Source organism: Empidonax traillii, unplaced genomic scaffold (assembly GCF_003031625.1).
Source record: "Empidonax traillii isolate 1590-97213 ecotype Southwest subspecies unplaced genomic scaffold, ASM303162v1 scaffold717:size860381, whole genome shotgun sequence".
Taxonomy (NCBI): domain Eukaryota; kingdom Metazoa; phylum Chordata; class Aves; order Passeriformes; family Tyrannidae; genus Empidonax; species Empidonax traillii.
This window is the reverse complement of record NW_020955910.1, coordinates 41,905-53,242: the sequence shown is the minus strand read 5'-3', so window position 1 is coordinate 53,242 and position 11,338 is coordinate 41,905. Positions and strand designations below refer to the sequence as shown.

Here is an 11,338-nt window from a genome sequence, read left to right as displayed (position 1 = left end):
AGGGTGGGGGTTCCTGCTGGTTCCCGCTGGTGCTGGTGGGTCCTGATGTCCAGGACCCCACCCTGCTCTCTCCTCCTGAGACCCCACAGACCTGTGTTCATCCTCCTCTATCTCCAGCATCAGGTCCTGGCAGGATGCTCCAGTGACCTTGGCATGAACCTTGGCATCCTGGGGCTGAAATGCCACAACCCTGGCTGGAGCTGGAGCTGCAGCTCCCAATTTTCATCAGATCTGGCTGCTCTGTCCTTCTCTGTTTTATTTTTCTAATTTTTTTTTCCTTTGGAGCGTTTCACAGGAGGCTCCTGCTGCTGCCCCGGCGCTGCTGCTGGGGAGCAGTCGCTGTCAGCTCTAATCCAGCTCATTTTCCGATGGAGATAATTCCCAGCTGCCGCGGCACTGCTGGTGCAAAGCAGCCCGGCTGCCCTCGGGGCAGAGCCAGGCTCTCCGGCGCTCAGAGATGCTCCCATTCCTGGCTCAGTCCCATTCCCGGTGGCGCCGGGAGGTGTTTGCCCCGTGCTCTCGGGACAGGGGGCAGTGCCAGGGCAGCCGCTGCATTGAGCCGTTTCCACGGAGAACAGGAAAAACGTGGGCGTCCTTCACCCAGCCCCTCCTCAGCCGATTGTTACGAACCTCCTCCAGCATCCTCCGAAAGGCTGGGAGCTGCCACGAGAGGGCAGGAGCTGATGCTGCTGTTCCTAGTTTTGGTAGAAAAGGCTGTAAATGACAGTTCCTAAGGACTATCCCAATGATTTCCCTTTTTCTGGGAGCTTTGGTCCCCAAGCTGCTGTTTGATCCGTGTCCTTGGCTGTTTCCCTCCCGGGGTGAGAGCAGGAAAACCCCCACGGAGGGAGCACAATCCAAAGCTTCTCCAGGCCAGGAGAGCAAAGGGAGCTGCTGCACAGTTCCCAAATATCTCCCAGCCTTCCTTTGCTTCCAGAGGGTCCCTCTCCGGTTTGTGATGGCCACTCGCTCTCAGTGGAGGTTCTTTTCCTGCCCCATCTCAAATTGGGAGGGTCATGCCCAATTCCAGCGTCTGGGAGAGATTTCAGAGCAGCAAAACAGGAGCTCCAGCAGCATCTGAGAGCCTCGTGCTGCCCCCTGTGCCACCCGGGGCTGGGAATTCCAGTCCAGGTTTGACCAGAAGGGAGAATGATTAACCAGGAAACGAGCAGGGTGTTAGAGCTGCCTGGAAGTGGGCTTGAGGAAATCACTTGTGCTGCAGCAAGGCTGGGGTTTACTGGGTTCTTCCAACCTTTCAGATTTTTGCTTTTTTTTTTTAGTTCCCTGTTTTTCACTGCTTTAACTTTTCCGAGGCTCCTGGCAGCTTGGCTGGGAAGGGGGAAGCTGGGGTGGGTCTGGTGGCTCTCAGTGGGGTTAAACATCCAACAGGAGGGTTGCAGCACCAGGATGCAGAGCTGTGTGTGAATAAATTCGGTGTGTCCTTGGTGGGTTTAACAGGTTCCTCGTGCCTGGGAGCTCTGAGGGGCAGTTTTGCTCCAGCTGGGATGGGGGCAGGTAACTGTGCTCAAGGGAAAAGGGATGTTTCAGCAGTGGGAGGTTCAGTGTTTGCCCCTGGAGTGTTCCAAACACAGATATTTATCCTGCTACTGCAGCCAACTGCTTCCCAAATACTTCTGAAAAGGAAACAAAATTCCTTTGGCCTCCTCTGAGCCAACAGGAAATATTTATTAATTCAGATTCCAACGTGACTCAGTTGAGAGATTACACGAGTTGCCAAAACAACTGGTGGAGAGGAGCTTTACTGGAAGTGTGGAGTCAACAAAAGCAAGACAGGAAAAATGTGAGAGATGAAAAATCACCCTCAACCAGGTTTGGAAAAGCCTTTATCCATCGTATCGAAGGTGCTAATGCTCCCACGGCGATCACATGATGTTTTCAGCAATGATTACTTATCCAATCTCGCTGCTCAGCATGAAATAAGAACAATCTCTGATTGGATTCTTTGTTGATTCGTGTCCTGGAGGCTTTGTCGTTCCTCACTGTGTGTTATTACTTGTGTTTCTACAGTTTGAGCTCTTGGTAGTTCACTCTTAGGGTGGTATCCTCACTCTCCCAGGCACCTCCCGGGATTTGCAGTCAAACACAAGAGGTTTGACTCTTACAGGCCCCAAATCCAATCTCAAGATGACTAAGCAATTAGTCAGTCCATTGTAACACACCCTTCTTTCTCTCCTGTGCCTGTAAGAGCAGAGCTTGGATGGTTTAGGGCACGAACAAAAGGCCTGAGCAGCAGAAAGACAAACAAATAGATGTAGACAATTGGGTTTATTCAGCCTAAAAGAAGAGCTCAGAGGGGGATGCGTTTCTCTGGACTGTTTCTGGAAGGTGCAATAATTTCAGTTCCCCATTTATACCACAACCCTCCCCTTCCCAAAATTACTAAAAAGAACTGGGTTTTCGATTATTTTTTTAACCCCAGGAAAACTACAACTGTGAACTTTACATTTCATTATTTACATAAAAAGTGTACAAAAGGCTGTTATAAAAATACTTTGTCCCAGACTGTGAGACAGTCTGACACTGCTCATAAAAATGCCAAGTATTATCTGATGGCATTAATTTACACAATACTTCAAACGTGTAACTTACTGAAAGGATTGTCCTTGGTCGTTATTCCAAAGCCTCACGGGGTTGTGTTTCTTTTGGAATAATTCTCCCAGATTAACCAGCTCCCCCCCCGCCACCTTTTCCTTCAAAAGCCACCAAGTGCTGAACTTCTCTGGGAGCCTTCTGAGCACCTGATGGCACAGGTCAGTACTTGTGGAGCCCTGGTGGCCCCAGGGAGGGGCTCTGCAGATCACTGGGGGTCACGTCGTAGCCCAACTTCTTCAGGTCCTTGGTCATGACGTTGAAGGAAACGGTGACGAAGCCCTGGGATCTCACCCTCGTCACTGGAACAGAGATGACGTGAGCAGAACCAGCCAAAGGAGGGTTCTGAACTCGGGATATCCAAGGAGGATTGTTCTCAGCCCTCCCAAAGATGGATGGCCAAGCTTAAGCCAGGACTGACCTTCTCGTCCCTCTCCCTGCGCCACAACTCTGGGGTCGGTGAATTCCGGGCGCCTCCCTGTGAGCCAGCTTGGGGAAAGAACACAGAGAACAAGGAACTGGAGGGTTTGGATGGGCCCAGCTCATTCTGTGCATGCCAAAAACACCCTCAGTTGCTGTGTACAGGCTGCTCCTGGAAGGATGTGTGTGTGTGAACAAGATAAAGGTTACAGCAAATGCATTCCAGCTGGGAGAAAAAGTAGAATGGGAATTGTTTTTCCACCTTCTTTGCTTTGCAGGTTGCTCTTAATGTGGCTGTGCTACAAAAAAAATACCCTAAGAAGATTTAGGTAGTGAGTTCAGTACAGTAAACAGGTAGTTAACATGTTTTCAGGAAGCTTTTCAAAATACCCAGATAGCTAAAAATGTGATTTTTACCTGGCTATGGCACAGAATATTCATGTCTGCACCGGTGATTTGCTGGACATGCCTTTGTGACTAAGGGCAAGAAGGACTTTAAAAACATAAAAGTCATTAATTATTACCTTGTAAACTGCTGCAGCCTCGAGGTGGACTCCGGAACAAACATAGCGATGGTTCTTCTGTGCCTGAGGCAAAAAAAGAGACCCAGAGAACTTCAGACAGGGAGCAAACAGCAAGAGTTTGTACATTTATAAAGGCACCAGAATTTCAGACACATCAGAACACTGAACATCTCCAGGTGGGACACTTTTCCTTCCAAGGAGGAAAAGTTTGTTTGCATAGGAACAGTGTATATTCCTCCTTTTCCAGAGGTGGGAATGAAAGCTTATTGAGTGCTGAGAGTGATGGGGGAGAAGCAATTTACTGTGCTTCGTATTTGGCCTTTTTACAGGCCAATTTTTTGCCTTAGAGGTGTTCACAGGACTAACAAAAACTATTTGGTGGTCAGGGACTCCTAGAAAATCCAAGCCCTTTGTACCACGAGGCACCAGGAGGAGACATGGGAGCGTTTTTGTTGCTGAAACAAGAGAGTAGCTGGAACAAAAACCTGTTTGAGCCCCGAAGGACAGGCTGTCACTCACCTTCCAGGCGTGAAGGGCACGTGAACGGCTCCATAACCTCTGACCACGTCGTGCCCGAAGAAGTCGGGCCCGTAGACACTCAGCACAATCTGCGGCCCTGCAAGGAAAGGGGGGTGAGAGGGGGGCTGGAAATCATCCCCCCTGCCCCCCCCCAAAAAACACTCACAGCCAAAAGGGTTGGTGCTCTTGAAGGTGATGTCGATGGGGAGGTTCCACACGAGCGTGGTGGGCGAGACGTCGCTCTTGGAGGTGATCTGGGAGATTCCCTCCTCCAGGCCCTGCGGGGGGAAGGTGCAGTGAGCTGGGGGCTTGGTGGGGGGGCCTGGCAGCCCCCAGGATGGGGGTTTGGGGGGCACAGAGGGGCTGTACCGCGGTGGGGACCCAGTCCTGGCCGTAGACGAAGCAGAACTTGCAGTAGAGATCATCGAATCCAGGGAACTGTGGGAGACAGGGAGGGTGTCAGTGGGGATTTGGGTCTGCCCAAGGAGCACTGCTGAGGGCAGAGCTGAGGGCAGAGCTGAGGGCACACTCAGGGGTTTGGGGGGGCTGAGACTGGGCTTTGGGGGTGCTGAGTTTAGGGGGTTTAGGGGGTGCTGAGGCCGGGTTGATTCACCAGGGGTGGAAGCCTGGCTGGGTTCAGGGGGCTGAGACGGTCTGGGTCCAGGGGCCGAGGCCAGGTTGGTCAGGGGGATTGAGGACTGGCTGGGCTCGGCGAGCTGAGGCCGGGCAGACTTAGAGGGGCTAAGACCGAGCCGAGTTAGGGTGAGTCCGGGGCGCTGAGAACACGCTGCGCTGGGGAGGTGGCTGAAGCCGGGCAGGGTCTGGGCGCGGTCTTATCCCGCCGGGCGGACACGGGACCGACGACTTAGGGCCGCGCTGCCGGTCCCGGTCCCGCATCCCGGGGGGTATCTGGGGATGTCCCCGCGGTCTCCCTCACCTGCCCGCTCTCGATCTCGCCGCTCACGGCCAGCAGGAACACGCTGGGCGCCGCCATGTTGGCCGCGCCCGTTGCCATGGGGACGGACGGGGCGGCGCGGGGGACACGATTCCTCCGCTCTCCGCTTCGCTTCGCGGGGCTCCCACTCCCCAAAAACCACCCCAAACCCGACCCAAAACCGCCACCGAACGCAGCCAGACCGCCCCCGTCACCCCCGGGACAGCCCTGTGTCACCCGGGACAGTCCCGCTGCCCTCGGCTGGCCCGCAGCCTTCCCTCCCTTGGCCTCCCCTCCGCCCGCTCCCCCTTTATCCTCGCACCGCCCCACATTTAGAATCCCTGGCGTTATTTTTTATCTGATATCAACGCCTGTTGAGACTTTTTTATTTATTTAATATCAATGTCTGTATCAACGCCAGCCTTCCCAGCAGCTGGTCCCAAGCCTGTCAGGGTCCAAGGAGTGCTTGGACAACGCTCTCGGGCACATGGTGGGATTTTGGGGTGTCCTGTGCAGGGCCAGGGGTTGGACTCGATGATCCCTGTGGGTCCCTTCCATCTTCCCTGATTCCGTGGTGTCGAGGCCATGGCCACTAGATGATGCTGCTGGCTGAGCCGAAGCAGCTCCGGCTCCTGGGCGAGGGCCAGAGCCACGAGGTGTTTCCAGGGAGGAAAAGTGGGAATAGTGATGAATTTTGCCATCTCAGGAGGGTCACCCCGCAAGCCAAGCTGATGAGGAGAGGGGGAGGCCAGTGGAGCCGTGGATGTCCACAGCACGGTGATTATTCCTTATGGATATGAGGATAAACACCTCCGGAACGCCGAGGACTGCGGATGCGGCTGCCACGCCATGGGAGGGAAGGGGAGGAAAGGGGACGGTGCTGGTTTACCAAGAACACTATAATTAAAAGGAAAGGGGGTGAATCTGGTGTGTAAACAAGGTGGATGAATGCGCTGAGGAATCTGTGCCCAGGACTTGTTGTTTTCTCTGCAGGGACCACAACGTGACGGTGCTGGGCTGGTGACACGACGGTGTTGGCTTGGTGACGTGACAGTGCTGGCCTGGTGACGTGACAGTGCTGGCCTGGTGACGTGACAGTGCTGGCTGGTGATGTGGCAGTGCTGGCCCATCAGGACCACGGTCGTGCCACGGCTCCTGCCAGGAATCTTCGCTGCCCACGCGCCCGTCAGCCCCGTGGAGATTCACCCGCCCGGCCACCATCTGCCACCAGTCATCCCTTCTCCTCCTTCCTCCGTCCCACACCACGTTCCCCTCGCCGTGAGGAATCTGTGGGGCATTTCTCTGCTGCCAGACCCTCTGGGGAAGGATGGGAGGAAGGAAGGAAAGCCCTGGCTCGGCACTGTTTGGGTTTCAAGTTGTAGCCAGTCCAGAGCCCTTTCACGGACGGGCTGAGCAGAGATTTATGGCCTCAGTCCTTGTCCTCATCCCACTGTCTCCTTTTTCCCTCCCTTTGGCATCCTGGTGGAGGCTCCCTGCAGTGCCACACCATGGGCTGTTCGCTGCAACCTTTCCCTAAGGAAAGGCACCAAGACACGCTTTTCTGCTGGAAGGGGTGGCGTGTATAAATACTGATGGCCCTGCCCATGGCAATGGGTGAATGAGATGGTTTTTAAGGTCCCTTCCAACCCAAACCACTCTGGGATTCTATACTGGACTGAGAGTAAACTACCATTACATTTCAAGTTGAAAAATACCTCCCTTGTTCCAATAAATGTATTGTCTGTCAGTATTTATTTCAACTCGATTTTTCAGGCCAAACAAATTCTGCCAAGACAAGAATGGGAGTAAAAAGCAAGAGGGATGGGAGAGAATGCCTGAAACTTTATCCTTTCTCCCCTTCCCTTCAGAAATGCTTCAGAGAAAATAATTCATTTGGACTGAAAACTGTCAAGAGGGGGAAATAAAGCAGTTTTGGAGCAGCTGTCTGGAGCAGTTAGTGAGGCTGTTTAATTAACACTGCACTTGGCTACCAGCTACCTTGGAGCTTGCTAAGAGCCAATTGAAGGAATTTTTTTGTTGCCTGGCAAGTGATATGCAGGTGCTGGAGGAGTGCTATCAGCACTGGTAGGCTTTCCCCATGGCAGAGAGACAGCAGGAGGCTTTTTCAGCAGCCATGAGTCATCTGTACCTGCCTCTGGAAGGGCTCTGTCCCCTCCCAGCCATAAGAAGACCTTTTAGTCTTTCCAGCCTTGTTCTAATTGGCTGCACATTTAATCTTCGGGAGCAGAACGAAATCCCAAGCAAGGAAGTGTTTTTATCCTGCTGGAAAACTTAATTAACGATCCATCAGAGAGTTTGGTTTCCAAGCATAATGAAAGCCTGTGGATCATGGTGAATCCACGGGTGTTATTTAATGATGCTGCTGTTTCTCTTGGCCACGTAAAACATTCACCTCTTCTCCTGGACTTGTCCCAGTCTTGGGATTTGGGATGGGACTTCAGTGTGATTGCAGCAGCAGCAGATCCCTGTGCTGCAGGGAGGCAGCAGGAAGCAGGTGCTTTGTCTCCCTTACCTGTTCAGGTGTGCTTACAGCAGCCTGGGGGCTGATCCATCGCTGCCAACAGGCGCAGGGGGAAGGTGGGAGAGACGCAAACAACGCTACAGTGGCACGGCAAACAAAAGTTTATTTTTAACCCCAAATATTTACGATCAACACCTGCTCTGAGCGACCAGTGAAATACATTTTATGGTATCACTTATCTGCAATAAACGGGTTTTATTTTTAGACTGTTTGCACAACGTTGACTCATCCCTGCCTGTGCCTTCTCCCTGCGAGGAGGCTGCAGGGGAGCTTCCCTGCCCTTTGTCTTCCCTGCCTTTTGCTCCTGCTCTCAGAGCTTTTCCCTCTTGCTGCTCAGATATTCCAGGAAGGGGATATTCCTGCTGTAATTCTTGCTGAATGCATTTGCCTGGAGATTTAGTTTTCCCTTCACCTGGGTGAAGACAGGTGTGTTACGTGTCTAAATCATGGAATGGTTTGTGTTGGGAGGGACTTAAAGCTCCCCTCGTTTCATCCACCAGACCAGGTTGCTCCAAGCCCCTTCCAACCTGGCCTTAAACAGTTCCAGGGAAGGTCCAGCTCTGCCCTCCCTGTGCCAGGCAGGGCCCTGCTGGGTAAGGGAGGTGTCACTGCCAAGGAGCTGAGAAGTGCCCGGTTCTTCCACGAAGAATTAATTTGACTGGAACTTGTTATCATTGGTGAGATTTTTATTTTGGTTAACGAGCAGAATTAATTAGTGGCTTGGTTTGAGCCAGTCAGAACAAACTGACAAGCAGGCAGGAAGGGGAAGAGGATGAGGAGGGCCCGAGGAGCTGGTTCCCAGCAGGGTCCTTGGATTTGATAAGGGCACAAGGAATAACCAAACTTTGGGGAAAAGAAGGGAAGGGGCATGAAGTCATCCTGCTTATCAGCTGCCCACTCTGGTGGTGACTGCGTTTTTTGGGGGTAACTCAGGTGGGAGAGCTGTTCTCTGTGCATCTGACAAACCTTGGGGACGCCTCCCTGGGCCCTCGGCAGCTTGTTCCTCTGCGTGGGGCGAAGTGGAAGCAACAACAAGCTGCTCCAGGGGATTTCAATCAAATGTTCCAATAATTAATCTGGTTTCTTCCCCGTGGCGTGACAAAATGAGAGTTGTTGGCATTTTCTCCCTTTCATCATTAGCAGATTTATTTTTCGCTGGATAGCCCAGTGGCCACAGCTGGAAAAAACAACCCAACCCTGACGTACAAGTGAGTGACACAAGCCCTGGCATGAGGGACAGCTGAAGGTGGGGATGAAACCCTCCTGGTGACATCTCTGTGTGCATCAGTGTCAAAACAGGGCATCATGGAATAGAATCTCGAGTAGGAAGTGACCTACAAGGATCATCAAGTGGTGCCAAAACCCGTGGAGTGCATCAGTGCCACTGCACATCCCTCATTCCAGAGAAAACCCTCTGCACCCTCCCAGCCTCCACAGTGGAGATGACCCCATGGAAAGGGCTAAAACCCCTGGTGGGAGAGGCAGAGCTGCCTCTGGCAACACCGTTTTGCTGGAAGAGGACGGAGCACCCACCTGGAGCGAGCTGGAGATATTCCAGGGTTCCAGCAGAGAGACATGTTGAGCTGCTTCAAAACCAAGGAGTGACAAAGATCTCCCCTCAGCCCACGCTGTGGCTCTGTCAGGCTGTGCTAAAATTCCTAATTAAGTCCCCCTTGTCTGGAAGACGAGCGGCCCCAGCCGTTAAAACACAGCCACAGTCTTGAAAGCTTAAAAGGGGAAGTTTAATGGATAAAGTCAATTTAATTATTCATCCTAAGAAAGCTTGTACAAATATCAAATGCTTATTAGCATTCATGCAACCTGTCTGATCTCACAGCACGGACAGATTAAGGGTTGGGGCTAATTTGGAGTCACATTTGGTGGTTGGTGATTTTTTAAGGCTTTTTTTTTTTTTTTTTTTTTTTCTCCCCAGCACAACAAAGGGAATTTCAGATCGACATTTACCCTTGAAGCGGAGCCCCTGTGAAGGCTCTTTGCGATGGTTTCCTCTGCCCCTTCCTCAACGTGGTGGTTTTTTTAATCCCTGTTTGATCCCCACTCCCCGAGGCGGCTCCGAGCAAGCCCAGACGGACTCAGCGCCCGTCCCCGCGGGCTGTGGGTTTGCTGGAATGGAGAGTGGGGGGTGAGCAGAGTCTGGCTGATAAATGGACATGACTAAATCGTCATTAAAAATGCAAAATAGGCATCGATCCAATTAAATAATCATGACTTGCATTTGCCCGGTGCTTTTCGCTTCCGATCTTAAGCAAGGCTCGCAGAGAGCCCCGGGGGGGGGGTGGGGGAAATTGCTTAATGCTGCCGAGATTTAATCAGCAGGAAAATTAACTCTGGACGATGTTAAATGGGTTCTCTGTGCTGGTCATGGCCAGGTCTGGGCTGAGGATGCAGCTCTGGGGGGTTTTGCACCTGGAAGTCCAGGTGAGTGTCCCCAAAAAGAGACTCCAGGGAGCATTTCACGGTCACTGTCTGCTCTCTTGCTTCTCCCCACGCCACCAGAATGTTTCTGCAGGCTCGTGGACGGAGTAGTTTTGGGTCCTGCTGGGTTTTGTGGGCTTTGGGAATGTGTGGCTTTGTCAGAAGGCACAGGACTTGGTGTGAGCCTGGGTAGAGCCAGGACCAGTGGCCACAGGAGGGGAATATCCCAACTCATTCCTGACACGCTGCTGTGGCCTCAAGTCCTTCCAACTTGGTCTACAACCACTTCCCCATCACCAAGATCAGCCACCAGCCCCGTGGTGAGAGGCTTTTCCTCCAGCTCTGTGGCAGCACGAAGGGAATTCAGGCACTGGGGACGTTTCCTTTCCCAGCAAAGCTAAATAATCCCAGGAAGAAATAACACCCCGAGTGTCCCGACACACCAGGGCATCCCACGCACCCCCAGGCAGGATTCAGGGGGATTCACCTTCCCTCCTTCCTCTCTGCTCCTTAAACTGCAACAAAAGGAGTTTCCCACCATCCCCAAAGCGCTGTCAAATAACGACTTTTTATGGCTCTTTCCTGGAATTCCTCACTATCCCACTGAGACAGAATCATTATTTACAATAATCCTAAATGACTCTTAATTACAGCGGCGCAGGTGCTCGGAGGCACCGGCACAAAGCTGGAGGAACAGATGGAGGCTCCGGAGCGAGCTGGGGGATCCTCCGAGCGGGAGGTGGGAGCAGCCCCAAACGCCAGTGGGGATGGTCCGGGTTGGAATCTGCAGCCCCAGCGGCCACGTCGAGGCAAGAGGATTTTCGGGAATGCCGAGCTCTGGGAGCGGGACGGACACCTCGGGCATCCCTGCGGCACAAAGTCAGGCCACGCTTCCAGTTTATACAGTTTAATACAATGTGAAACAAGATACATTTCCTTTTGAGTAATGAATGCATAAATAACAGAAGGTATACGTGAATGCATAAATATGAGGCGGCATGGAACGGACCAAACGAGAACCACTGCTTCCAATTTACCACCCCCCTGCACGTCTGAGCGCTGACCCGCTGGCACATCCTCGCCACGGGCTCGTTCCTGCTCCTCCTTCCCATCAGCTGCCCACGGCAAAGCTGGGCCACGGGGAGAGGGCCCGGATGAGGGGTGGGGAAGGGGCAGGGACCGGAGGCTAAGACAGAAAAATCAACCCCAAAACTGCAAAGAAACACCCCCCAAGTGGTGTTAACAGGTGACCTGGATTCCTCTGAAGGGCTTCTCGGTCGGCGCTGGAAGGGCCTTGGGAAGGGGATGTGTCTGGGTGTGGGGGCAGGGATGGGGAGGGAAGACCAACAAGGA

At 52.8% G+C, this 11,338-nt stretch overlaps 1 protein-coding gene across 1 annotated transcript; it reads right to left on the bottom strand.

Annotated features, from left to right (window-relative positions):
* Positions 1-1,891: 1,891 nt before the first annotated feature.
* Positions 1,892-5,101, bottom strand: B9D1 (B9 domain containing 1). The gene is made up of 7 exons (XM_027900325.1): positions 5,011-5,101; positions 4,443-4,511; positions 4,240-4,351; positions 4,074-4,170; positions 3,555-3,617; positions 3,032-3,099; positions 1,892-2,912 (listed from the first exon to the last, which is right to left on the bottom strand). Exons 1-7 carry the CDS (start codon positions 5,086-5,088, stop codon positions 2,773-2,775), a joined length of 627 nt encoding a protein of 208 aa, XP_027756126.1. The 5' UTR covers positions 5,089-5,101; the 3' UTR covers positions 1,892-2,772.
* Between the last annotated feature and the right edge of the window lie 6,237 nt (positions 5,102-11,338).